Source organism: Phycodurus eques, chromosome 7 (genome assembly GCF_024500275.1).
Source record: "Phycodurus eques isolate BA_2022a chromosome 7, UOR_Pequ_1.1, whole genome shotgun sequence".
NCBI classification, from domain to species: domain Eukaryota; kingdom Metazoa; phylum Chordata; class Actinopteri; order Syngnathiformes; family Syngnathidae; genus Phycodurus; species Phycodurus eques.
This window is the reverse complement of record NC_084531.1, coordinates 23,617,441-23,643,067: the sequence shown is the minus strand read 5'-3', so window position 1 is coordinate 23,643,067 and position 25,627 is coordinate 23,617,441. Positions and strand designations below refer to the sequence as shown.

The 25,627-nt window shown below is 41.4% G+C and overlaps 2 protein-coding genes across 2 annotated transcripts in view; both read left to right on the top strand.

Moving 5' to 3' along the window:
- The window catches only part of gria4a (glutamate receptor, ionotropic, AMPA 4a), a 126,998-nt gene extending 122,199 nt beyond the window's left edge, over positions 1-4,799 (top strand). The window contains 1 exon segment of the mRNA XM_061680801.1: positions 1,043-4,799. Within this exon segment, the coding sequence (XP_061536785.1) occupies positions 1,043-1,207 (165 nt within the window). The 3' untranslated portion in view covers positions 1,208-4,799.
- Positions 4,800-7,366: 2,567 nt separating this feature from the next.
- aasdhppt (aminoadipate-semialdehyde dehydrogenase-phosphopantetheinyl transferase) lies at positions 7,367-12,896 on the top strand. Its single transcript, XM_061681571.1, has 7 exons — positions 7,367-7,786; positions 7,866-7,979; positions 8,670-8,787; positions 9,528-9,649; positions 10,399-10,560; positions 12,128-12,196; positions 12,292-12,896. Exons 1-7 carry the CDS (start codon positions 7,643-7,645, stop codon positions 12,466-12,468), a joined length of 906 nt encoding a protein of 301 aa, XP_061537555.1. The 5' UTR covers positions 7,367-7,642; the 3' UTR covers positions 12,469-12,896.
- The last annotated feature ends 12,731 nt before the right edge of the window (positions 12,897-25,627 follow it).

Here is a 25,627-nt window from a genome sequence, read left to right as displayed (position 1 = left end):
GTCACTTACTCCCTCTCTATAAATCGGAATCCTTGAAATCAAATTTCACTTTCCTGTTTTCCTTTGTCTTTCTCAAATTCTCACCTTCCAAAGATTATCCCCTTTTATATTACCCCCTGCCCAGTTTTGGAATCACTTAAAGGCGCCCCTGTCAAACTCCCCCCACCTCACCCAAAACTGCACGGTCACCATAAAATGCAGATGTCTTCTATCCAAATTTTCCTTCTGTGTTTGTCTATTTGTTGCCTGCTTTTACCTTTTGCCTTTGGTTAACAATGTGAGCATTTTGACGCAGTGATGGCCCTTCGGTGTAATCCATGGTTTGGGGGTGCATTCACACCAGGAATTCCAACATTGATTTGATATATTTTCCCCCCAAAATTGCTGAATGACAGCTCAATACTTTTCAAATACAAATTCATAATCAATTATTGGTACACATCATTCAACATGTTTGATTTCAAACATCTATAAAGCTTTCTATGACAACATTTATTGGAAAAGCTTCAATCACAGTCAATGTTGAGCATTAAATATATTAAATCATGCCAACAATCAACCACCTTCTTAAAATGATTAATAAACGTTTATTTTTTTTATGCAAGTCAACTGAAAATGAACCTCTGTTGGTGGCTCATTAGCACAGTCAACGTGATTGGGCTGCTTTATTACGTTTGTGTCGCCACAGAATTCCATTTTGTTACCTCAGTGTCCTCACAAATTATTATAAATAATTATGGTGTCTTGGAGCATAGTTTTTGCACTGACGTTCTAAAACCAACTGTCACAAACTAAGGCGAGCGAACCCGGTTAGAGCTGAGCCGAGGCAACCTAATGTGACTGCACCTTCACAACGTTATACTTACTTGCATACTTGTGTGTGTACCAAGTAAAATGTGTGAAGACCCATGCATGAATATGTCAAAGGCATGCATGCGTGTGTTTAAAGAAATGGGTGCACTTGTGGTACGGTTTTGATGTACAGAAGGTATTTTTTCACACATAATTTTGACCAACCTCTTTCCTGTCCTTCCTAATTTAGCTGTCTTTTTCTGAAGCCATGCGAAACAAGGCCCGTCTGTCCATCACAGGAAGTGTGGGGGAGAACGGCCGTGTTCTAACGCCGGACTGCCCCAAAGCCGTGCACACTGGCCACGCCACCCTCCGACACCCTGGCCTTGCAGTGGTCTCCTCCGGACTGCCCTGAAAACCAAAAAAGATCCGCTGTGCCTTAGTGACACACCAACATGCAGACTCTGACATTGAAGGATCACATCCATATTCATGATTTCTTTCCTCAGATGACATCTTTTCCTGCTGCCTCTGACTTGTTTTACTTGAGAACGTGAAATAGTGGAAATAGGAAAGCGTGTACTGAACATTGCTATAGTTGGCTGCGGAAAACTTTTTTGTTTTGTTTTGTTTTGGAGGATTCATCCAGACAAAGTGATAGAAAAGCCAACACATACTAAAACGCTGAGCTGTAACTACCATCAAGATGATGAAGAAAAACCTCCTACCGTGTCGTCACTGGACAGTCAACACCACTCCTCAACAACGCCTTACAATGAAAAACATTTATGTTGATCATATTGTCACGGCTATCGTCATCTTGCCTGCAAAGTGCCAGGTGTATCCTCTTCTTAGAAGACCACAAAACTGTAAGCCTGATCTTTTTGGACAAGCAGACTTTGCCATTGAAATTTAAGAATGAAAGTCTAAGCTTTCTTCCATCTCATGCAGAATGGGTTCTAGCCCCAGACAGCAGGGCAGACAGTCACTATGGAACAGACAAAACCTCCACATTGCTGTATGGGTGGCCTACGCGGGCCATAGAATACACATGGGTTTGTAACATATCAGTCGTCTTTCACCAATAGCTTAATGACCTAGAAATACGAATTAAGTGATGAGTATTTTTTTTGCTGCAAAACAATGTTGAGGGTTCAGTTGTATGTACAGAGATGAGAAGAAAAAGTAAAACACGGAAATGGGCTCATAAGACTCAAGAGCGGGACCTTATGGATGTTTGCAAATGACCAAAGTAAATATAAATTTGATCCACAAACTTTAAATGTAGTTGTCAATTTATAACCAATTTTTGTTCTGACCAATCAGTCGCAAGCCCTTTTGGCCTAGTGGCTTCGGGAAAGTAGAGCGTGATGACCAAAACTCGACAATCTTCCGTACAGTGGCTTAGCGGCCAATGAAATAATGTGTGTCCAATTCAGTGTCTACAGTCTTTGGAGAACCTAGCCTCTTACGTCTATGTGAAGTATTCAGAGGCATAGAGACCCTTGTTGAATAGTGGCTACATGTTGCCATTACAACTGTCAAGTAATTTAACAGAAGGTTTGATGTTAAAGTAAAACTTAAAATATTCCTTTCCTTCTTCCCCTCAAGTTTGTGCCACCTGAAAATAGAATCTTCAGGTATGGGTGGTCACAAAGGATAATAGCAACGTGTCCTCCAAAAATAGGGAAAAGCCTGAATTTGGTCTGCATTTGAAGAAGCCTTCAAATTATGCGTATTTTAACATGAGGGGCTTTCAAATGCAGGATCCTGAATTGTGACACAGATAAAAAGCCAGAAAGCTAAGTTCAAGGAAGACCGCGAATCGGTAAACACTGTGGTAAAACTGAACAGTTAGAAGTTGCGATGGTTGTGAATGGACTCACAATAGAATGCTAAAGTGCGCCATATCTATCAATATGTCAGAATGTCATGCTAGTTAAAAGGACAAATCAATCTTTGCACATTTGCAAACAACTGAAGGTCCCAATGTCGTCGCCCAGGTTGCAAACCAGTCATCTATAATATGAAAGCTTTGTTTAATCTGAATCATGTCAACATGTCGTCCACATCTTTTTCTCTCGGGTAATAAAAAGGCAGTTCAAAGCGTTATGAAAACATCAGATCAGAAAGCTTGCTTTTTAAAGCTGTTGTAAATAACGTGTAGCGAAACTCACATTGTCTTTTTTAAACATGTTAGATAATTCATTGCAATAATGGGTACAAACTAAAATTGCAACTACTTGTAATTAAAATCAAACCACTTTTTATAAATCTACACATTATAGATGTAAATATATATATATATATATATATATATATATATATACACACACACACACATACACAAATATACATATATATATATATATACAAAAACAAATATATATGTCTATAGAGAATATGGTTCAGATTGTCAGAGGCCATGGCGTACATGCTATTAAGTGGCTTTTTTTGAGGGGGGGGGGGGGCCCGACAATATCAATAATAAGCCACAGTCTTTGTATGTCACACTCAACACTGAACCCCCATCTGGCACCCCCACATACAAACATACAGATAAAGAAACACAGGGTCAATGATCTCCCCGGCACAGCAAAATGCGTTTTAATGATATTATCTATTAGTTCCTCGTGGTTCTGCACCGTTTCCAAATGTTTTTACGCCAAAATGAGATGTTGGTCACAGGCCCCTGAAGAGCGAAAGCTCCAAGTTTCAACAGTAAGATCAATGAGAGCTCAGAGAGAATGAGCCACAGTGACAAGTCTGCGGTGTTTGGGGCATTTAGCATTTGTGTTCATCTAATGTTGCCTCAAAGCGGCTGCAAACGTGAACCCAAGACAAGCTCACACTGGAGGACGGGCTGGTCCACTGTAGGAGTGTTTACAGCAAGCTTCATTCGTCGCCAGTAAAAGCGGCTCCTCTCATTCCCTTGAAACATGGCGCACACACGGTCTCGCATGGAGACGCGTCTGTGCGGAAGAGGACGATGCAATCCGGGCATAAGTGGAGAGTTATCGCTGCTCTAGCCATGGTGTGGCAACAAACAATGTGAGAAGGTACCCCTATTAAATACAGAATGAGCTGGAGATAACAACTGGTGACTTAAACATGTGAGCGGAGCGGAGTGTCCCTCTACCTGTGCCTGATCAAATTCACCAAAATATGCCAGTAATGATATGAGGTCTGAGCAGGCCTAAATTTAGTTGGACTTGCTGCCACCATATTGGCATGCCGACAGGCGCTTGTCCATGGACACTTCCTCTGCTGGGCTGGAACGCCCAGCTTGGCACAGACGGGGGAATGGTAAACACCGACTGGGCTTGCATTTGCGCCCTGCCATAGATGCGCTGTCTACGAAAATAGAGCCCTAACACTCAAATGATTTGAAATCGATGAAAGTTACAACAAAATACAGCATCTTTTGATAAAATGTAGTACTTTCAGTTGATATATATTATATGATATTGAATGATTTCCAAATGTACTGTATACTTACGATCACATTGGGTGATGCCATACTAAACTCTCTGCAAAAGTCCACTGTCCCATCTTTCAACTTTTCCTGACCCTGCTGTTGCATCACTCCCCACACAACACTTTTTAAAAGTGACAAATAACTCCATTAGCACCAAATAACAGCATACAAGTGTATTGATATTTTGAGGCAATCTGAGTTTCTTGTGCCTCGTTGCTCTCGTGCCTGCATATCGTCAACATTTAAGATTTCAATTAAAAACTGGCTTTCACATGGCTAACTTGTATGTCACAGTGTAGGAAGGAGTCCTGCATCAAAGACGTGAGCAGAATTCAGTGAGGCACAGATGAAATTGATTCGAATAAAGCATCGTTTGTCTTCAGCTTGGAATTGTACTGTATGAATGCGAGAAAGATGGACTTTTACAATAGATATTACACAATATATATTGATATTATATTTAAAAAAGCTAATTCATTTCATGCTTCAACTACAAAAAAAGGTGTCTGCTGGGCTGACAACATGTCAGGAGGAGTTTCTTTAGTTTTTGCCTTTACATGTATTTTTTTCTCGTAAACATTAAAGCTGAACATTCTTTTTGTGTGTTTATATGCTGCACTGCAATCAGCCTGCGGGGACACGTTAACACACCACAGAAGGGATATTACTGAGCGCAGTGGATTGACACTTCAAACAAAAGCAGCTTGCTCTGTACCAGATTTCCTGTATAAGTAACACTTTTTGAAGCACCACAAAAAAACAACCAAGTCAAATGAAAAAAAGCAAATACAGTATAATATTTTATTGAATCGTTATAGACTGAATTTAAGAGCAATGTGTGTGTAGTATGTGAGCGGGAGGTGAACCCAAATACAGGCAAGAAGCAGCAAGCACACAACAACTGACGAAAAATGTCAAATCAAAGACAAGGACAACTCGGGTGTGACTTACAACACGGAAGGACGACTAATTCATGAGTTATGTATCGACGAGCACTGATTTTAAAGATAATCTACTACTGTATATTAGGGAACAGTGACATAAGAATGCACAACGAAGTCAGCTCAAGTTGCTTTTTCAGGCTTCTGATCGGCCAAAATCCACTTGAGAGCTGACAAATGTTTCCGAGTGGATGTTTTTTAAACCCTGTTCTGCATTGATCTCAAAGCTATCAGTGATTCATCCATCCATCCATAGACGAAAGATACACATTTACCTACCTACGTGTGAACACATTCAAATGCATGAGTTAAAGGACCTACAGCACACACATGGCGCTCAAGAAAATGAAACCGGCAGTCATTTCCATATCGGTCAGTTTTGGAGCAATCGGTAAATAACTAATTGCCGTGGGACCGCCAATTTATCGTCGCAAAAATCGATAAGTCGCCATGTATTAGTGTGATGTCAGTGACAGAACTGGAGACCAAATTCGCTGCATAGCCGGTGTGGACAAAGTAAGGTACTATATTATAAAGCGGCAGTACTTACTCATATTTTACATATCAATAATGTGCAGTAATATCCATTACATAACTTGTTAACAGTCTTCAATAAAGATACATTTTACATGTTCTGTAGTCATTCACTGTCAGAATAGATGGGCCTGAATTAGTAGCCCCATATGCTGGTTGCTGCCAGGTAGCTAAATATCTTCATCATGGACACACCTTTTCCTTTTCTCCTCATGCAGCCATGCATCATTTGCCGATAAAATCTTAAATCCAATGCTTCGTGACCTCAACATCGCCACTTAAATCTGATGACCTTGCTGATTACTTTCAGACAACATTCGCAGAATGCTATCTTGTAATAATGTCAAACCCTTAAAGTATTGCTTGCACATCGATCTAACTAAGGTCGGGCTGTCGGGCGGACTCCTCGCAACTCCAAAATGACAACTTTTAAATAAATAAGTACGCCATCTTGCTTGAGTTTCCAAACACCGCTTTGTTCGAGTTGTTCTCATACTTTATATTGCTGTCAGACACTGTTGCACTCTCACATCAACACAACAGCACCACAAAATTGGGTTCAATCACTAATTTAATAAGCTACAACAATACGCTAATACATGGTGCTGTCAATGATGAAAATTGTACGAACACTGCTGGCTGGTGTTTGCTGTGTCGACAGCTATGCCCAACAAAGTCTGCCGTCAACAAAAAGCCTTGACCTTTACCAAAAAATAAATGAAAAATGCCTGTGTTAAGACAAGACAAAGACATGACTGGTTCCTTCATTATTCTGCAAAAAAAAGATGGATTTAAAACACAATAGTCTTCGATAAGGATAACGTTTTTTTTTTGTTTTTTTTAATTCACGTGCCAGAATAGCTGGACCTGAATCAGCAGTGCCATCTGCTGCTTGTTGCCAAGTCGCTAAATATATTCATCATGGACACACCTTTTCCTTTTTTTCCCTCAAGCAGTCGTGCATTATTTGCTCTTTAAATGTTACATCCAATATTTGCTATCTCTGTTTTCACCTTGGCTGTCATTGGCAAATGTGTGTGCAATCAATAGGCTTTTTCAAGTCTTAATGGGATTCAATGAAGTAAATAAAAATATAGTGTTTATTTAATTGACAATATAGTTTAAAATGATGGAATTTAGTTCACTGCAGCTTGGCTCAGGGGGGTAGAATAAGTGGTATAAATATAAATATTCAGTTAGCTTTTAATTTAATTTGACCTTTGTGAATCGACATGAGCTCGGGAGCGTTCACCGGGAAGAAATGGCAAAAGTTCGCCTTGATTACACAACATGGATTTGACACTACTTTTAACTGTTTCAAAGGTTAACTAGAGGTTAAGTGATTGATTACACGGTAAAAATTAAGAACAAACCTTATTTACTTTCCACCACTATCTGCTAGAAATTAACCTTTCAATTACTGTACTGTAATGCTAACTGTTTTTTCTCATTGATGTCAAGGAGTGGCTATTTTTAAATGAACGGGGACATTTACAACATTTTTACTAGCAAGTGAAAGCATCACTCGTCGGTGCTCAGTTTCGGTGTCTCCTATTGGACAGTCGGCCGAGGACATTTCATGACGCCAGCAGAAGGGGCCCAGCACATCTCATGACGTCATCAGAGGGGGTCCCTGTCCTTTTCCGGGTATGTGTGGCGTGTGTCACCAAAATGTAAACAAAGTGCCCACCGTTTGGATTTACGTTACAATACCATTCAAACTTGAGACACTTTGCTCCGCTGGAGCATATCGGCGATATCTCCATTATTATTCCCAAGCAGCGCATGTAAAACTCTCGTGCGCGCGATGCTAACGTTCGCAAGCTGACCGCTTGTGACATCAACAACTTCTGCGAGAAGAGCCTAGTTCGCGACGTCAGAGGCCGCAGGCGAGCAGATGGGTTCTGTTCGCTGGGCTTTTCGCTGCGGGTCGTGGACGCCTGGCAGGGATGACTGGCTGTTTGCTGCTCGCTGTGTTCAGCCGGAGGAGAAAGACCGAATAGGAAAGTTTGTGTTCGCTAACGATGCCAAATCAGCCATGGTGAGCGTGTGCTGAACTCATTGGGCGAACGCCTTCATCGGTGTGTTTCACATGTCGAATAAACGCGTTTATGTGTCAGGCTGGTAGGTTGCTGCTGAGGAGGTTCGTGTGCGAGAGGATGCACATTCCGTGGGAACTGATCCGCCTGGAACGATCTCCGAGAGGGAAGCCTTACCTGGCTGCACCGCTTGACGTTCGTGACGATTGCTTTCATCCAGTATATTATAAATGGGATGTCATTCATTTGTGTTGCAGTTGTTTGACTTTGTGGTGGTGGTAAATAGAATGCATATCGTCAAATGACTACCTCTGTGACAGTGGGAGGTCAGCTTAGGTGGAAAAATGCTCACATTCTGTACTTAGAAGAAGTAAGTACTGTAGACTCTAGTAAAACTAGAATTACTGATTAGCACCTTTACTCAAAAGGGAACTAAACCCCAATTTGTTTTGGCATTATGGCCCTGTGCTGTCGACCGCAACGCTCTCATGCTTGCGTTGCGAACGTCATGCGACCAAACCTGGAAACCAGGTAGCGTACACCCCGTGTATACTGCTTTAATTATTAGCAAGAACTACGGTTTGATTACATGATGGTTACAACCCAAACTTGCTAATATTTTATTTGGTTACGTGACATTCGCAATGCAAACGCAATTGGAGTTACGACCATATTAGCGAGGTTATTAATTTCGGTTGACAGCTGAGGGCGATATTGCCAAACATGGTGGCCCCCTGAGGACCCTGAATACTAAAGTTTGCCCAAGATCAACAGCTCCTCTAGGTCCATACACACTTTTAATTCATCACTGTTGTCATTAGAGGCACACGTAAACAGAGAAAGAAGGGATTCACACATCAACCTGTTCTATTTGTATGTATCCAGGTCAGACCCGAGTCGCCGACCTGTAGCTTCAACATCTCCCACCAAGGGGACTATGCGGTGCTGGCTGCTGAGAAGGGTTTGCAAGTCGGAGTTGACATCATGAAGATGTCCATGCCGGGTAAGTGATGAAGCCAGCGGTCAAATTTCAATTAGTGTTCATAGCTGTTCATAATTTGATGTCAGCTTTTGATTTTGTGCTGCAAAATCATCTAAAAGGGCTGTCAAACTCACTTTTTCTGCGGCCGCATCGTAGTTATGGTTTCCCTTAGAGGGCCTCTATGACTGTGAAAGCCATATGAATATAGAGTCACATCAGCAAATTATTACATATACAGTACTCTAAATAATTCCCGCTACACTTGAATGATTTATCCTGTGTATTCTTAACAACAAACAGAATTTTAAATCAGAGGTCATGGAAAGTTGCGGCCTGCAAATATTTACGCATACAACCATTGTTCAATTTATGTTAAGCCAAAATGAAAAGAATAAACCCATTTCGTAAGTAACATGAAGTAGAAACACTTTATTGCTTGAATGGGCTAGGTAGATTGATACGGCGGGGTGGATCTGGCCTTTCGTTTGATACCTGTGAGCTAAAGTTTCGTTTCCAGACCATAGTACCAAGCCTGATAACAGTTATTGTTACTGCAGGTAGTTGTGTCTTCAAAATTGGTCACTGGGTGTCACCGTTGTACCATTGAGGAAAAAATACAAGGCAAATCTGTGTGAGAAACAGCTCGAGCGAGACTTCACACGTCTCAATTCATTTTTGTCATCCCCCCCCCAACCCCTGCCTCCCTGTCATTTTCCTTTCACACATCATCCTTCCTTCCCGCCGTCTCTTCCTCTGTTCAGGTAGCAGCACTGTGCCCGAGTTTTTCCGCATCATGACTCGTCAATTCACGCCATACGAATGGCGCGTCATCTTGTCAGCTGGCTCCGAGCAGCAGCAGCTCTCCATGTTCTACCGCCACTGGGTAACCACGGCGACCATACAACCTAGTTGTCACATTGCATCGCTGCTGTGTCCTGCAGGTGGTGTTCAGTCTGTGTTTGTGAGGGGAGGGGGGGAGCATAACATTGGCACTCGATCCTCCCTCTCTCTCATTCTCACACAGATGGAACAGCAATGGTAAGCAAAGCTGTGAGATTGAGAGGGTGGCACAGAGACGTCAAGCTCTGATATCATCCTCACACCTTTGACTAATGGCAGAGCTCTGTGGTTGGCATAGCAATTAGCCCTGTAATTCTGTTGTGGCTCATTGTCTATGGAGAAGGGTTGGTTTTGGTTCAACATACATACACACACAAAACCACATTTACAGAAACAATACATCTTTTGGATATATGCTGTTTCACCTATGCATGTGTATAGATTCCATTTTTTGTCCCGATCTGCATAATGTACTGTTAATCGTTGTCATCACTGATTTTATTTTTTTCTATGTTTATGCTTCCAATTTTTAATCCCTCAAAGAGAAATTAACACATTCACTGCCATTGACGGCTTTAGAAGTCAAATATTCATGTTAACTGGGAAGGCTGGCATTGAATGAGTTTGAAGTATACATTCTGCTGTATTTGTTTTTGTTAGTTTTGCTGAGCACCCTCATGCAGACATGCAAGAAGAGATGTCAGATCACAGTGATGGGATGCAGACATTTAGCAATCATCTTGCTGCAACTTTCATTGAGCTGACTGGATTTGTTTTCCCTTTCTTCTCAAGGCCCTGAAGGAGAGTTTCATCAAGGCCATTGGCACAGGACTGGGCTTCAATCTGCAAAGATTGGAGTTTCATTTGTCCTCTGAAGCTCTCACACATGCCCGTGTGCTCTGCCAGACCAGAATGCACATGGATGAAGAGTACGACGAGGATTGGCTTTTTGAAGTCAGTGAGTGAATGTGTGTCTGCGTGTTGTAATTTAATCCTTATTGACATATGTATTGACTTTTGAATTTTTTTAATTACAAAATGAACCACTTTCACGTAATGACTGTGACTGCATATTTCCCGTATTCAGAGGCATTTAAAAAAAAAAAAAAAAAAAAAAAAACTAAGAGCTGACATGTTGCATATCAGGATGTGATGCTGACAATTCATTCAAGTATTTGCTTTTGGCAGGTCATAACTCAGCATCTTTTTAGTATTTACCAGAATTTTGTACAAAAAGTAATGCAATAAAAATTCTATGCTAGGGTTTGCTATGGTAATATATGCTGTTATGTGTGATGTGGAGGAGTGAGGAGAAAATGGGGAAGTCAGGTGGACTCAAATGGAGGAGACAACCACAATATAGTGATGAATTGACAAGGACTGACTAGAAACCTGAGAATTAATGCCGTGTCCAAGAAAACTGGAAAGACTGAAATTCCCGATCGCTTTAGTGTCAAAGGTGAACTGGAGCCTATCCTAGCTGACTTTGGGGTAGAGGCGTGGTACACCCTGGACTGGTTGCTAGTCAATCACAGGGCACATGAGGCCTTATTCTCCTGTGTACGTAAATCAAATCTGTTTTTTTTTTTTTTTTACGTACCTTCCTGCCAGGTACGCAATCTGTGCCTCATCATTTCACACAGTTTCCTGCTAAATTGTTATTAGATTCATACCAGCACCCTCTGTTTATATCACTTAATGTTTAGAACTTGAACAGTATTTATTGTACAAGCAAGGTGAAGTCTGATTGTCACAACATAGCGAAGTATCAACCGGTTAGCACAGTGTTTCCAATGGATGTAAAGGCAGGTCAACGAACATACAATATCACCTGCACCTCAGTGGGTTTCTTAATGGAAGCGTCCACTGTGTGAATCCCAGGTGGTCTCACACAGCTGCAATTGAGAGCAAAGTCCAACGAGATGAGAGGTGCTCGATCAAAGCAGAGAAAACGTCAGTTTCGATTGTTCTTCTCTCCTGTTTTTTTTGTGTTCCTTGTTTCTTTTCTCATCATCTGCCCTCACTTCCCTTTGATGTCCTACTTCCAATATTGCCTTCTCTTATGTTATCTTTTGCCCTCTGCTCACTCCTTGCCTACATGCACACTGGCAGAGGAATAAGCATGTGACCGGTAAAAGGTTGCGAGCGGTCTAAAAAGAGCACAAAAGGGTCTCTTTCCTTGCGGCCTTTCCCTCGAGAGCTACTCAAAGCTTAATGCAGTTCTAGTGTCGAGGTTTTCTCAGAAGGGATTTCGTCGCCGCTCACTCGCATTGTTCGATAATAGTGGTGTGTCCCATTTTTCAACCAATACATTTTTGGGCAAAGTCATATACATGTAGTTACAACATATGCGTTGATTTATTTTCTGCTAATAGCAATTTTGTAATACAATTACACTACTGTACTTCCATGACAAACATGTTGTCTGGACTTGTGACCTTTGACCCAGTGGCGTCGCGAGGCTGATTTGTGTGTACGTGTGTGTGTGTGTGTGTGTGTGTGCGTGCGTGCGTGCGTGCAGGAGTGTTTACTTGACTCCGATCATCATGCTGCTGTAGCACTGGGACCAGTGAAGAAGTTACACTCTACAGTAAGTACATATGCATTTTCTCTGTCAAATCATTGTTTTGTCTATTGTCTATTAGTCATAATGTGGTGCACATAACTGCTATTTTTCCCTTTCAGAATACTACCTCAAGTCTTCCTCCACCCACTGCTTTCACACTGCTGTCGTTCAATGACCTCACGGCGTCAGCCTCACCTCTTACAGAGGAAGACCCCGCCTACTGGGAAAGCTTCAAAATGAAGGCTGAAGCACCTTTGAGACAGAGAGACACACAGTCCAGTCCCAATTCACTTTGACGCATTCTCTGAAGCCCAGAGAGCAATACTGTTGCCTCACTTGAGCAAGTAGTGTTCCCCCGCTACATTGAGGGAATTCACAGTATGGCCAGAACATGAAAAGTCCTATTTAAAAAAAAAAAACACACACACATTCAAACACAGAAACAAATGTGAAGCAGCCATGGTAACCACAAATACTCAACTAGTGTGCTGCCATAAAGACTTATGTGGTGGTCCATCGAAAATCTGCCTCAAAACGTTCAACAAATGTCAAAACGTTACACTTGTTTGTAGTCCTCCTCATAAAACTCTAAAGAAAAACATAACCTCCAATCTCATTTCTGATCAACCAAATGGTGTCACTATAATTTATGCTCTTAAACATAATTTATGATCTTAATGTGTTGTATATAATGCAAATAAAGATGCTCTATTTAAAAGGGTAAGATAACATTGACCTTTTCTTCTTTGACAGTACATATTCTCTAGATTGTGTCCAATTTTGAAGTTCTTTCAATACAGATGAATATTCATTGTCAGTTTGTCACTAAAGGATATTGTCATTTCTTGAGTTTTGAAGGGTGTTGTGTTGCTATATTCCATCCAGCCGTCCATTTTCTACCGCTTATCCGGGTCAGGTCGCGGGGGCAGTAGCTTTAGCAGGGACGCCCAGACTTCCCTCTCCCCAACCACTTCATCCAGCTCTTACAGGGGGATCCCGAGGCGTTCCCAGGCCAGCCGAAGGACGTCTCTCCAGCGTGTCCTGGGTCGTCCCCGGGGTCTCCTCCCGGTGGGACGTGCCCGGAACACCTCACCAGGGAGGCGTCCGGGAAGCATCCGAATCAGATGCCACAGCCACCTCATCTGGCTCCTCTCGATGTGGAGGAGCAGCGGCTCTACTCTTAGATCCTCCCAGATGACGAGCTTCTCACCCTATTTCCAAGGGAGAGCCCGGACACCCTGCGGAGAAAACTCATTTCGGCCACTTGTATCCGGGATCTTGTTCTTTCGGTCACGACCCACAGCTTGTGACCATAGGTGAGGGTAGGAACATAGATCGACTGATAAATTGAGAGCTTCGCCTTTCGGCTGAGCTCCTTCTCCACCACAACGGACCGATACAAAGTCCGCATCACTGCAGACGCTGCACCGATCCGCCTGTCGATCTCCCGTTCCATTCTTCCCTCGTGAACAAGACCCCAAGATACGTGAACTCCTCCACTTGGGGCAGGATCTCATCCCCGACCTGGAAAGGGCATGCCACCCTTTTCCGACTGAGGACTATGGTCTCAGATTTGGAGGTGCTGATTCTCATCGCTATATTCATCAAACACTTTATTAAGGACACCTTACTAGTGCCTGCTTGAGCGTCTTCAGAATTGCTTTTATTATGCATGCAATTGAGTACAGTTATGCACTGCCATGATCAAGAAACCACTGACATTAATTCATTTTTATGATATTGTGCAAGGTATCGTTGAAGAAGCATGTGAGGGTGCGACACTGCTCATTATGGGATGGACTTCAGCAATAATATTCAGATGTTGAAACAACGCTTAATTGCAATAAGGGGCCCAAAACGTGACTAAGCATGTCCATGGCACCAATGGACCTCATCACCACCAGCTTGATTCTTCGTTCATGATTTCATGGATTGTAAATTCTGACCTTACCACAATGTCACTGCTGAAATGGAGACTTTGTATCCTGGTCTTGGCTGAAAAGAGCAGCATGTAGTGTGGCGTTGTGTTGCTTTAGCCCTTCTTTAAGGTGCAACAAATAGTGACTTCAGATGTGCTTTTCTTCAGACCTCAGTGGTGGCGAGACACTGCTTGAGTCACGGGTGCTTTTTCGCAGCTCCAACCAATCTAGTCATTCTCCTTTGATTTCTGCCACCAATGATGCATTTTTGCTCAGATTATTGAAACCTACTGAATATTCTCTCTGTAAGAGAGCGGAAGAGTTGAGTGTGAAAATTCCAAACTGCTGCTCATTATGTGCTCTTAAGTTTTTTTCTGACTCCACTGGCAATTTGTTTTTTAACTTATTTTAAGTAAATATGAGCTTGAAACAAGTAAAAGCTTTCTCAAAACTAGTTACTTTTTTTACTTTTTATGTGACGAGTCTTATTTTACTTAGTTTTGATTAGAAATAAGACATTCTTGGTAAAACTTGGAGTTTTTGCAGTGTACTGTACTCACCTCACACACAGGACCCTGACACTTGTCTTTCAGCCTTTGAACACTCAATACTGCAAAAACATGTTACAATTAGGACATAGTTAAAAAAATAAATAAAAAAAAAAGACAATTCAAAGCGATGATTAATTAATTAGTGCTCTTTCTCAGTTCTCTCAGTCGAGGGTTATGTAGGAGATAAGGAGTTACTGCCGAGCGGACAAGGAGATGCTAACCATCTACTCAGATGTTCTCAAAGCTTAGAATAATTTGATAAATGTTGCTCAAACAAGAATGTACTCCTTGTGTTTTCCTGCTCCCCTTTTCTACTGGAACACTTGAAACACTTCCAAAGCTTCACACTAGCACATTTGAATAAGATCCAATACAAGAGTTATAGCAAATCTAAGTTTCAGTTCTGGTTCTAGGGTTCAATCACAGTTCCCTTCTTTACCATCACTGGTACACTTCCAGTATGTGATGGCATCACATGCAAAATCACTAAAAATCCAACGAAAAAACAAGCCACTTTTAGCAACTTTAGATTCTCACTGAGTCAAAGAATCTGGAGATTTTCTTGACATCTTGCGTGGTGTCCCTCACAATGATGCTTTGGTCTCTGTGTTTTGCTTGACTATTGTGGCACATTTTCCCAAGACAACAGGGACATGCAATTTCTGATGGAGTGTCTTGACCTATTGATCGCAATGAGGTGTCCACATAGATTGATGGATGTCTCCTATAAGTGAGACAAAGCTTATGATCTCAGTGTTCCGCCACAGTACATGTTCATAAGATTGTAGATTTTTAGCCATCGTTTTTCTATGGCTTTGGGGGCACCTTCAGTGTAGGACGTACCACGTTGTGCTTGGCGGCACTGAGGTACTGGGAGAAATGCAGCGTAACTACTAAAAAGAAGAAGAGGTAGAGAAGGTCCCCAACTCAATTCCAATAATAATCATTGTTCCCACAGTGAAGAGAGAATATGCCTGTAATTATTGGTGATTGCTCTGTTTGTATGTGTTGCTGCTCCATGTGAGTTAAAGTATAAGTTGTTTTAAGGTCTATACCGTAATTTCTTGAGTATAATGCGCACCCATGTATAATACACACCCCCAAAGTTGACCTCAAAATTCTGGAAAACCCTTCTACCTATGTATAATGCATTTGTATAGCAAATGGGTAGAAGCATGATTTTGCTTCTAGCCATATGATTAAAACATGTATTATCTCTATTTTGTTAGTTTTTTTTTCAAATAATTATTCTGTAATTAAGCACTCCATTTGAACACGTAATCCTTTTTTTTTATTTAATTGCTATTATTTTGAAATTCACAGCCCTACTTTTATTTAGTAAATTAGAAAACACACAGTTGTGCTCATATGTTTGATTAACCCGGCAGAATTTGTACAATTCTTGAAAGAAAACGTGAAGGGCCAGGCAAAACACATTTAATTTTATTTTAATGGAATTCAAATTAAACGGTCAAGCATTTCAGAAAAGCATTATCATTCAATAAAACATCCATCCATTTTCTGAACCGCTTCTCCTCACTAGGGTCGCGGGCGTGCTGGAGCCTATCCCAGCTATCATCGGGCAGGAGGCGGGGTACACCCTGAACTGGTTGCCAGCCAATCGCAGGGCACATATAAACAAACAACCATTCGCACTCACATTCACACCAAGTCTCCAATTAATGCATGTTTTTGGGATGTGGGAGGAAACCGGAGTGCCCGGAGAAAACCCACGCAGGCACGGGGAGAACATGCAAACTCCACACAGGCGGGACCGGGGATTGAACCCCGCTCCTCAGAACTGTGAGGTTGACGCTCTAACCAGTCGTCCACCGTACTGCCTCAACAAAACATAACCATAAAAAAATAATGATGGTTGTTGTTCCGTCATCAGTCATATTTAAAAATATATATATATATATATATTTCACAAATTCTGCCAGGGTATGTAAATTTATGAGCACAACTGTACATATATGCAGTCATACGTACCCCTGTCATCCATCCATCCATTTTCTGAGCCGCTTCTCCTCACGAGGGTTAGGGCGTGCTGGAGCCTATCCTAGCTATCATCGGGCAGGAGGCGGGGTACACCCTGAAGTGGTTGCCAGCCAATCACACGGTACAAACAAACAAACAACCATTCCCACTCACGGTCACACCTACGGGCAATTTAGAGTTGTCAATCAACCTACCATGCATGTTTTTGGGATGTGGGAGGAAACCGGAGTTCCCGGAGAAAACCCACGCAAGCACGGGGAGAACATGTAAACTCCACACAGGCGGGGCCTGGGATTGAACCCCGGTCCTCAGAACTGTGAAGCAGACGCTCTAACCAGTCGTCCATCGTGCCGCTACCCCTGTCATATTGGAATGAAAGTGTCGGCTACACTTTTTTATAACCACTAGGTGGCGGTGGCATTTTGGAATGAAAGTGTGTTGCTTTTTCATAACCACTAGATGGCGGCATACATTTATAAAATGTGAATGTTTTTTTCCATTTGCCCCTATACTTTATGTATAATGCGCACTATTGACTTTTGACCATTTTGGGGGGATTGCACATTATACACGAGAAATTACAGTAATTACTGTACCATCTATGCTAATTTCTGTTAACCTGGAAATGGCATTTCACATTGTATGTTAGCATGAACTAGTGAACTATCGTCAGAGGAAGTTATATAGTTTGGTTGAACATTTTGGTGTTTAAATATGCAATGTTCTCTTCTTTTTGTTTTATGCCTCATATGTGGAGAACTCTGTGATTGGCTGGCAACCAGTTCAGGGTGTACCCCGCCTCCTGCCCGATGATAGCTGGGATAGGCTCCAGCACGCCTGCGACCCTAGTGAGGAGAAGCGGTTCAGAAAATGGATGGATGGATGGATGTGGAGAACTGAAGTTTTTTTATTTGGTCTCTATATCGTGGATTTTCATCTCTTGTTGGTGGGTCTGGAACGTACGTGTTCCCCTGATGAATGGAGGTTCACTGTAGCCCCTGTCACTTTTTAAGGTGTGTTGCTGCTGCAAAATCGAGTTCATCTCCGCTGCTGCCGTGGACCACAATTACCCAGGATGGCCCTGAAACCTTCCGAACACTCCACAGGAGAAAAGATCCAAGACTGTATTGAAATGGGGATTACAACCAAGGCCTAGAAATAATTTATGCCTGCAGACAGAGAGAATTGTGTTTTTATTTATATATGTGTACGAGTAGCTAAGTATGTAAATGCAATCCTTTTGACTGCCATGAAAGAAATAGCGCTTGAATACACACACACACACACACACACACACACAGTCATTGCCTCCAGCTGGCCTGAATTAGTTTGCCTTTCGGCCATTTTAAATCTTGCAGCGAGGTCAGGGTGGAGTGACACTAGCGAGAGAGCATATTTAGTAGCCTCAGGTTTACAAAGCTTATCAGACCAGAGGAATCTTTTTTTTCCCTATATGATGACAAGAGTTAATTGGAGGGAAGAAAATTCCACCCCAGGGTAGAAGGACAACATTATGTGCTCTTTGATACATTGTTAATGTTCTTTAAGCTTCATAACAGGGATCATTGATACAATAAGACGTCTATTCACGTTGTGCAACAGCACCAACTTCAGGTCCAGGGACATGCACACATTGAGTCCAAGAGGTGCTCAAGCAACCTGCCCATTTGCCCTGAATGAAAGAAGTGCCCTTTTTGCTGTATTCCTTTTATTTTCTTAATTTATCAAGATTTAAAAAAATAAATAAATACATTCTCTGTCCTCAATTCCCCCCTTGTGTTTTGATATCTCAGGGGCATTAATTTGAGTAATTGGGGGAATTGTACATATGCTACCACCTTAATTTACTTCTGGGGTTAATCAGGGACACTTTCAATGGTGGCAGGTGTGTGCTGACCCCCATTTAACAGGAATTTGAATGTGATTGCTTAATTCTGAACATAAATCACATCCCGTATTTATACGAGGGTGTGTGCACTTGTGAGACCACGTTATCTCAGTTGTGTTTTTTTTAACTTACCCTCTCTACATGTATGTATGAATAATTTTGGTGATGGGTTCCCCTTTTTTGGGGCTTGAGCACATGCCTGTAAAAATGTCTGTCCACGTGCCTGTTCAGGTCGCTTCCTAATTGGCTGTTTCACGTTTAACATGTACGATTGTCAGCACCGACCATTTTCCGAGCAGATCGGGAAGGAGAAATCCCATTGAACACACCCCGCACCTCAAAATAATCGCTCAGGATAATCTTTCAGAGACATCCAATTATTTATTCAACCTTTATTTAACCAAGTGAGGCAATTGTCAACACGGCAAAAAAAGGCAAGATAAAAGCAGTAAAGCAATAAAATTACCCCCAAAAAAGTACAAATACTAAAAAACAAAAAACTGCACTATATGATGTACACAACATAAAACAAACCAAAAACACTAACATAAAAAAACACATAGAATCACAAATAACCAGACAAAATCTTCTCCAATCAAAATCAGGCCTATGCTTACTTGATTTGTAAGGGGAATCAGGCTTAAATTAGTGGACATACTCAGTGGACAATTAGGGAGAAGGTAAAAAATCAATGTGAAACTAATCCCATTGAGTCATACCGTATATTAAAGCGCTATCATGCACATCCTGTAATTATTCTGCCATTATCCATCCATCCATCCATCCGTTTTCTGAACCGCTTAGCCTCACTAGCATTTCATTAATAGCATCATTTTAGATGGGACCTAACGGACAATAGTCAATTCATTATGGGATGAATACATAACTTTAAGGAAACGCTAACTTTCAATTTATTAATACTTTGAGTGTGTAATGCCGTTCAATGTAAAGTAAAACCAATATACATACCAGTGCAGCTATTTTAAGGTTAACAGGTGTTTGTTTCCCTTCCATATTTCCATGATCAATTTTGGCCCAGTTCCATTTAGTGCACTGTGGACAATCACAGTGGGCTTGAGTGCGCTGTACTAAAGCCTGGGTCAGTGAAATGGAACACAGGCATTTGTCAAGGTATTCATTTCATCTGTGTTTACCCCACAATGACACAGCCTATTGATTAACCGTGGCGTGAGGAGCAGGTTTAGTTTCATCTGTTTAGCTGGAAAACACAAATATATTAGGTTTCCTTAATGGAAACCTAATATATTTGCTGCGTCTTTCATAAAGTACGATGCAGACGGGTTTTTTTTTCTTGGTAAATGTCCACTGAGCGGACTGCAAAATGGATTTAACGGACTTTTACTCCTGCTCAATGATGCAAAATTTCTACTTTCTGTCATTTTTCCATCCTCATAATAAAACAGCGGTTCCCAACATAACACAATTAGAAGTCAAAACATCCACTATGCAACTTCACTTCCTTATTCAGGCCTACTCTTCCTCTGTGTGTATGTGCATGTGTGTGCTATCAGCCATCACTATTTGTTTCTCCTCCTTCTGAAATATGCTTTGTAGTGATTAGAAAGTCACGCCACATTTGGCACAATCAAAACACGCTCACGTGCACACACACTAGTTTATTAGTATTATAAACTCATAAATATAGCCACATGTGAACACTATTTCCACTTAACAAATACCGTATTTTTGTAAATGGAAAATAATGCTGTACAATTCAATCAAAAGTAAGTTACACAAACTTAAGTAGTGTATGTGTCCAATTTCTTCATTTTGTTTACGATGCATCATATTGTATATAATATTATCTATCTTGTGCCACAGTAAACATTAACAATAAAAATAAAAAATAAAATACCAATTGAATTCCCCGCATTGGGCTGGATTTCAGCGCGTCACTCTGACATTTTTAGTAGTTAAGTTCAAAACAAAAATGTTATAAGTCAAGTGGAGTTGACAGCTACGACCTCATGGCCACAAACATTTTAGGAACCAACATTTTAGGCCCAGGATAAAGCTTGAATTTTTTTTTTTAAAAAGATGTGCTGTCTGTCACTAGAGACTGAGTCATATAATACCTAGTGTATACACACATAAGCAAACATTTTGGAACAGTTCCATTAAAGAAAGAGACAATGGTCACTGTAATAACTTGAAACTGACAAACAGTAATAACTTTTACTAAAAATGAATGCATGAAAATCAGGCATAGTTTTGTGGTATAACATCTTTTTTTTTTTTTTTTTTTTTTTAACTGATCAAACGGGCCTAGACAGAAATGATGATACCCTTAACTTGATATTTTGTTCCACAATCTTTGGAGGTAATCACTACAATCAAACGACATCTGTAACGCTCACTGAGACTTGTGCATCTGTCAAAATCTATTTTGGCCCACTCCTCGGATGCTAACTGCCAACTGTCTCAATTTTGAAGGGTTCTTTGTCCAGACTGCATGTTTTAGCTTCCTCGACAAATGTTCAATAGGGTTTAGATCCAATGTTCTCATGATTTGTTCCAATCTCGCCCTGCGGCTGAGACCAAGCGTTCTGACGTTGGGCAGCACATTTTGCTCCAGAATACCATCTTGAGACACCGTGGCAGTATATGCAGCAGTAGATGCAGTAAAGGAGCCCCAGAATATAACCGAGCCTCATCCATGTTTCACAGTAGGGACAGTATTCTTTTCTTTGTACACACAGCACAGACAAAATTGTTGGCCTCTTTCTGAATCTGCCAGAATGTATATTGCCAAGCGACAAAGCCTCTAGAGGTTTTGGCCAAGTCACCTCAACTCTATGTTGACAGATGAAAAAATGGAGGCTATAGTCAAACATCCATCCATCCATCCATTCATTTTCTGAGCCGCTTCTCCTCACTAGGGTCGCGGGCGTGCTGGAGCCTATCCCAGTTATCGTCGGGCAGGAGGCGGGGTACACCTTGAACTGGTTGCCAGCCTATCGCAGGGCACATACAAACAAACAACCATTTGCACTCACATTCACACCGACGGGCAATTTAGAGTCTCCAATTCATGCATGTTTTTGGGGTGTGGGAGGAAACCGGAGTGCCCGGAGAAAACCCACGCAGGCACGGGGAGAACATGCAAACTCCACACAGGCGGGGCCGGGGATTGGTCCTCAGAACTGTGAGGCTGACGCTCTAACCAGTCGTCCACCGTGCCACCTAGTCAAACATGGAGATGGCTTTTTTTAAATGTTTTTTTTAATCAATCAAAAGCAAGCTGAAAAGGTAAAAAGAAAAAAAAAAGTAAGATTTGACATTTGCTCCAACCCATGTGCAACACAAAGAACCCTTAAGACAAACACATGCACCGCTTGATGCAAACCATGGCCCTGTTTTCCATGTGAAACTGTGGCATCGACATCCAGTTGTCATGGTCTGTGTTTTGGTTTGGGTTGTTTAGTTTTGTTCCATGTTTTCCTGTGTTCCATGTTTGTCGTGTGCTCATTAAGTTGTTGTGTCCACCTGTTCTCGTCTGCTTTGTGTCGACCAATCAGCTCTCTCCAGCCACTCATGTCTTGTCCAGGTGTTCCTCGTTGTCTCGTCTATCTGTTTGTATTTAGTTCCCTGGTTTCTTTCAGTTGTTGTCGGTTCATTGTCGTTGTCACATGTCTCTGCCATGTCATAGTCGTCAGTTGTCTTTATCATTGTGGTATGTCATTGTCAGGTGTCATTTTCCCGTTTCTATTCCACGTCTTACTCACAGGTCATAGTTTGTTTCCAGTTTTAGATATTCTAGTGTTTCTTTGTTACTTTGATTTGAGTGGTATCTGTTGTGGGACTTTGTTCAGTTTTCTATTTTCTAAGATTAAATATTATTTTGAGACTCCCGCACTCCTGCCTTGCCTTCCTGCTTCCCTGCAATTGGGTCCACCATGTTCTTACCTTGCGTTACTCGCCCTAACCACGTTCGTGACACCAGCCAGCTGCACTAATGCAAAAGAAAAAAAAATTATGTGTGTGTGATAGAGAGCACGTGTGTATGTGCGTGCATGTGCACCGAGGTAATCCATCGGAAAGACAGGATGGAGGGAAAGGACAAAAATGGGGAGCCACACATGAGCCAAATTCTTTGAGGATTAGGCGCAAAAAGGCGGCACGGTGGCCGACTGGTTAGAGCAGTCGAGCTCCTGCAATTTTTCCCCCATTTTGTTTTGTCAAAATGTTGTCCCTTTTTGTATTTTTTTTCCCCCTTCTTTTTTTTTTTTCTTTTTTGGGGGTAACCAATCCCAAAATGCTTCTTGGTGATTTATCCATGTTTTTTTTCAAGAATTCTGGTGGGTTTAAAAATAGGTTTTTATTTCGTTGCAATTATAATGGCCGTCAATTATCGGTGGATTTTCGCTATTCGCAGCCCGACCCGGTGCAAATCCCTCGTGAATAGTGGGGGCCCACTCTATTACCAATTGGGGATAGGTGATCACATTATTGGATGCTGGCATCATGTAGATGGAGGTATTTGAAGTTTTGTACGGGAACCTTATGAGTGATGTGCAATTGCGGTAGAAGCATAGGTTAATCAAATGCAAAATTGAAATTGATAGCACGAAGAGAACAAGCAAGAGCGTGGCTTCTCCCGTGACGGGTCGTCTGACCCAGCGTCAGTCCTCACCTACTCTTAATCAAAGTCGCTGCTGCACATTCAAATGGTTCATTAGTGCAGAAATACACCAAGTCAATGGTCACAGCTTCCCAGCATCCGTTCACCTTTATGCACACACACAAACGTTCATCTTTGTCCTAACACTTGACATCATGGAGACACAACCCGTATTAAGGATAAAGATGATGATAAGACGTCACAGCTGAAACAAGAGCCCCTCTTCAGGTTAGACGAAGGACACAGGGGGGAAATTGGGCTTCCTTGGAGGAGGTCAGCACTCTATTGCTGTCGAGCAGACAACTCTTTGTATTAAAAGTGGGCGCCCAGGAGCCCATCAGCAAGATCACTTTAGAACTAAGCAGTAGTCAAGCACAAAATCTTTGTTGAAACAGAGGGTCCTATGCAACCACACTGTACAGTTTTAATTTGGAGCTAAAACATTTATTTTTGATAGATTTACACCTGCTCAGCGAGAGAAGGTTAGAAATGCCCAACCACTGTTCCGTGGTACAACTATGTGCCGCTGGAAATTATCCAATGTCTCTTAATTTGTCCAACAACTATTATTCATTTAGTACAAAAAAATATATATCTTTGTTCATTTATGTATGTCAGTGACGTAAAGTTGTAAGCAGAACAACCTGTTGTCATTCATACAACAGAATAATGCAGTAGCTTTGTGGTCAACTAAACAGGCCCAGATATCACACCGATTCAGTAAAGTTGTGTTAAATTGGTTACTTCAATTCAGTGCTTTTTGTCAAGGTTTAGTATGGTGGTGTGCTGTGAGATTTTTCAAATGCAAAACACTGTTTTGTATGTGCCTTCACTCTATAAAGGTTGGGAAACACCTGTCTTTAAGCACATTTTTTACATATCCTTCGCACAATTTGAGTCCCGCGCGGGCAATAAATTTAAATGGCAAAGATAGCGTTTCTAGTTTGCTTCTTGACTACTGTTGAGGTGCCCTTGAGCAACCCCTAGCTCACGACGTACTGTATATGGCATGCAAAAAAATATAGATAACGTATACAATGTATTTGTTGATATATAATCCACTTGAGGGATTATATATATTTTTTAAAAAAATACATTAAATTTAAAATTCAATTTAAAAAAAAAAAAAAAAGTATTGGGACGTACCTATTATTCAATGCATTAATCCAGAGCTTGAAGGATCCAAACATTTTAAACACCGTACTAAACTAAAGGCAAGAGCTACTGCACATAATTACATAAAGTAGAAAAAATATCCTGTGTATCTTGTGCAATATTAGAGCAAATTCTTAGATGTGCAGGATGCACACACAAACAGCTTACCTCCCCCGCTCAAACATCAATACACACACTGATCTATTATTAAATGGCTCTCTATTGCTGTGCACACATTGATTTGCTTTGACCAAATGGATGTCTTGTGGGAGTTAATGCAACACCTCAGGGAGTGAAACATTCACTTAGGAAAGATGAGCTACTGTTACTTCAGTTTAGTGAGCATCTAAAAGATTAACCCTTGTGCTTTTTCTTTGGCTAGAGTAACAGTGAGGTGGAATCAGAAATTGAACGTATCGTGACATAGGTGGACAAAGTAGTGAACTCATCTCTGTCCTGGCTGTTCAGTACAATCTGACTGGAGGGACAATCAAATAAAAGAGGCAGTTAACATGTTACTGAAAACTTGGTTTAATGGCAGCAGTTTCCAATGAACTAATGAATTCATTTTCCATTACTATCCGCAGGAAAACAAACTAAATCAGACGGGTTTGGCAGAACCGAAGCTCACTATCTCACTATACTTGACTTTGGCCCGAGTCCGTTTACTGCACTTCAACCATCTCGGTGGACCTGTGTAAACTATATGAGGAACAGACTCAACTAAATGTAGTAGTTAGTTGCCATCAGAGAGGTTATTCATTTCAACTGATGACATGTCAGAAATGTTGCTTTAAATGTGGTCTGGCCTTGTGCGAGACATGATCCAATTTCACTTAATTTTGTTAATCTATCAATGCCAGCGATGGATAGTGCAGGCAGAACAATTCAATGCTCTTCCATTACAAGGCAGGAGGTACAATAAACATGGCTCTTCCTGTTGCCATTTATACAACAGAATATGGCTTAAATCAGCATTGTGTTCAACTGAACAGGCCCAAATTTCATGAAGTAAATTTGTAAATGAATTGACAATATCTTATCATTATTTCAGTATTCATATTTTTTTTGTCACATTTATGTTCGGTGGTGTGCCTTGGGATTTTTCTCATGTAAAACGGGTGCCTTGGCTCAATGCAGGTTTGAGACACTGACCTAGTGGTGAGCATGTCTGCCTCACAGCTTTGAGGTTTGCAGATAGAATCTCTGCTCCTGCTGCCCTGTGTGGAGTTTAAATGTTCTCCCTGTGCCTGCGTGGGTTTTCTACAATTAGTGGGTGATCAGTCCTGGGTGGGCCCA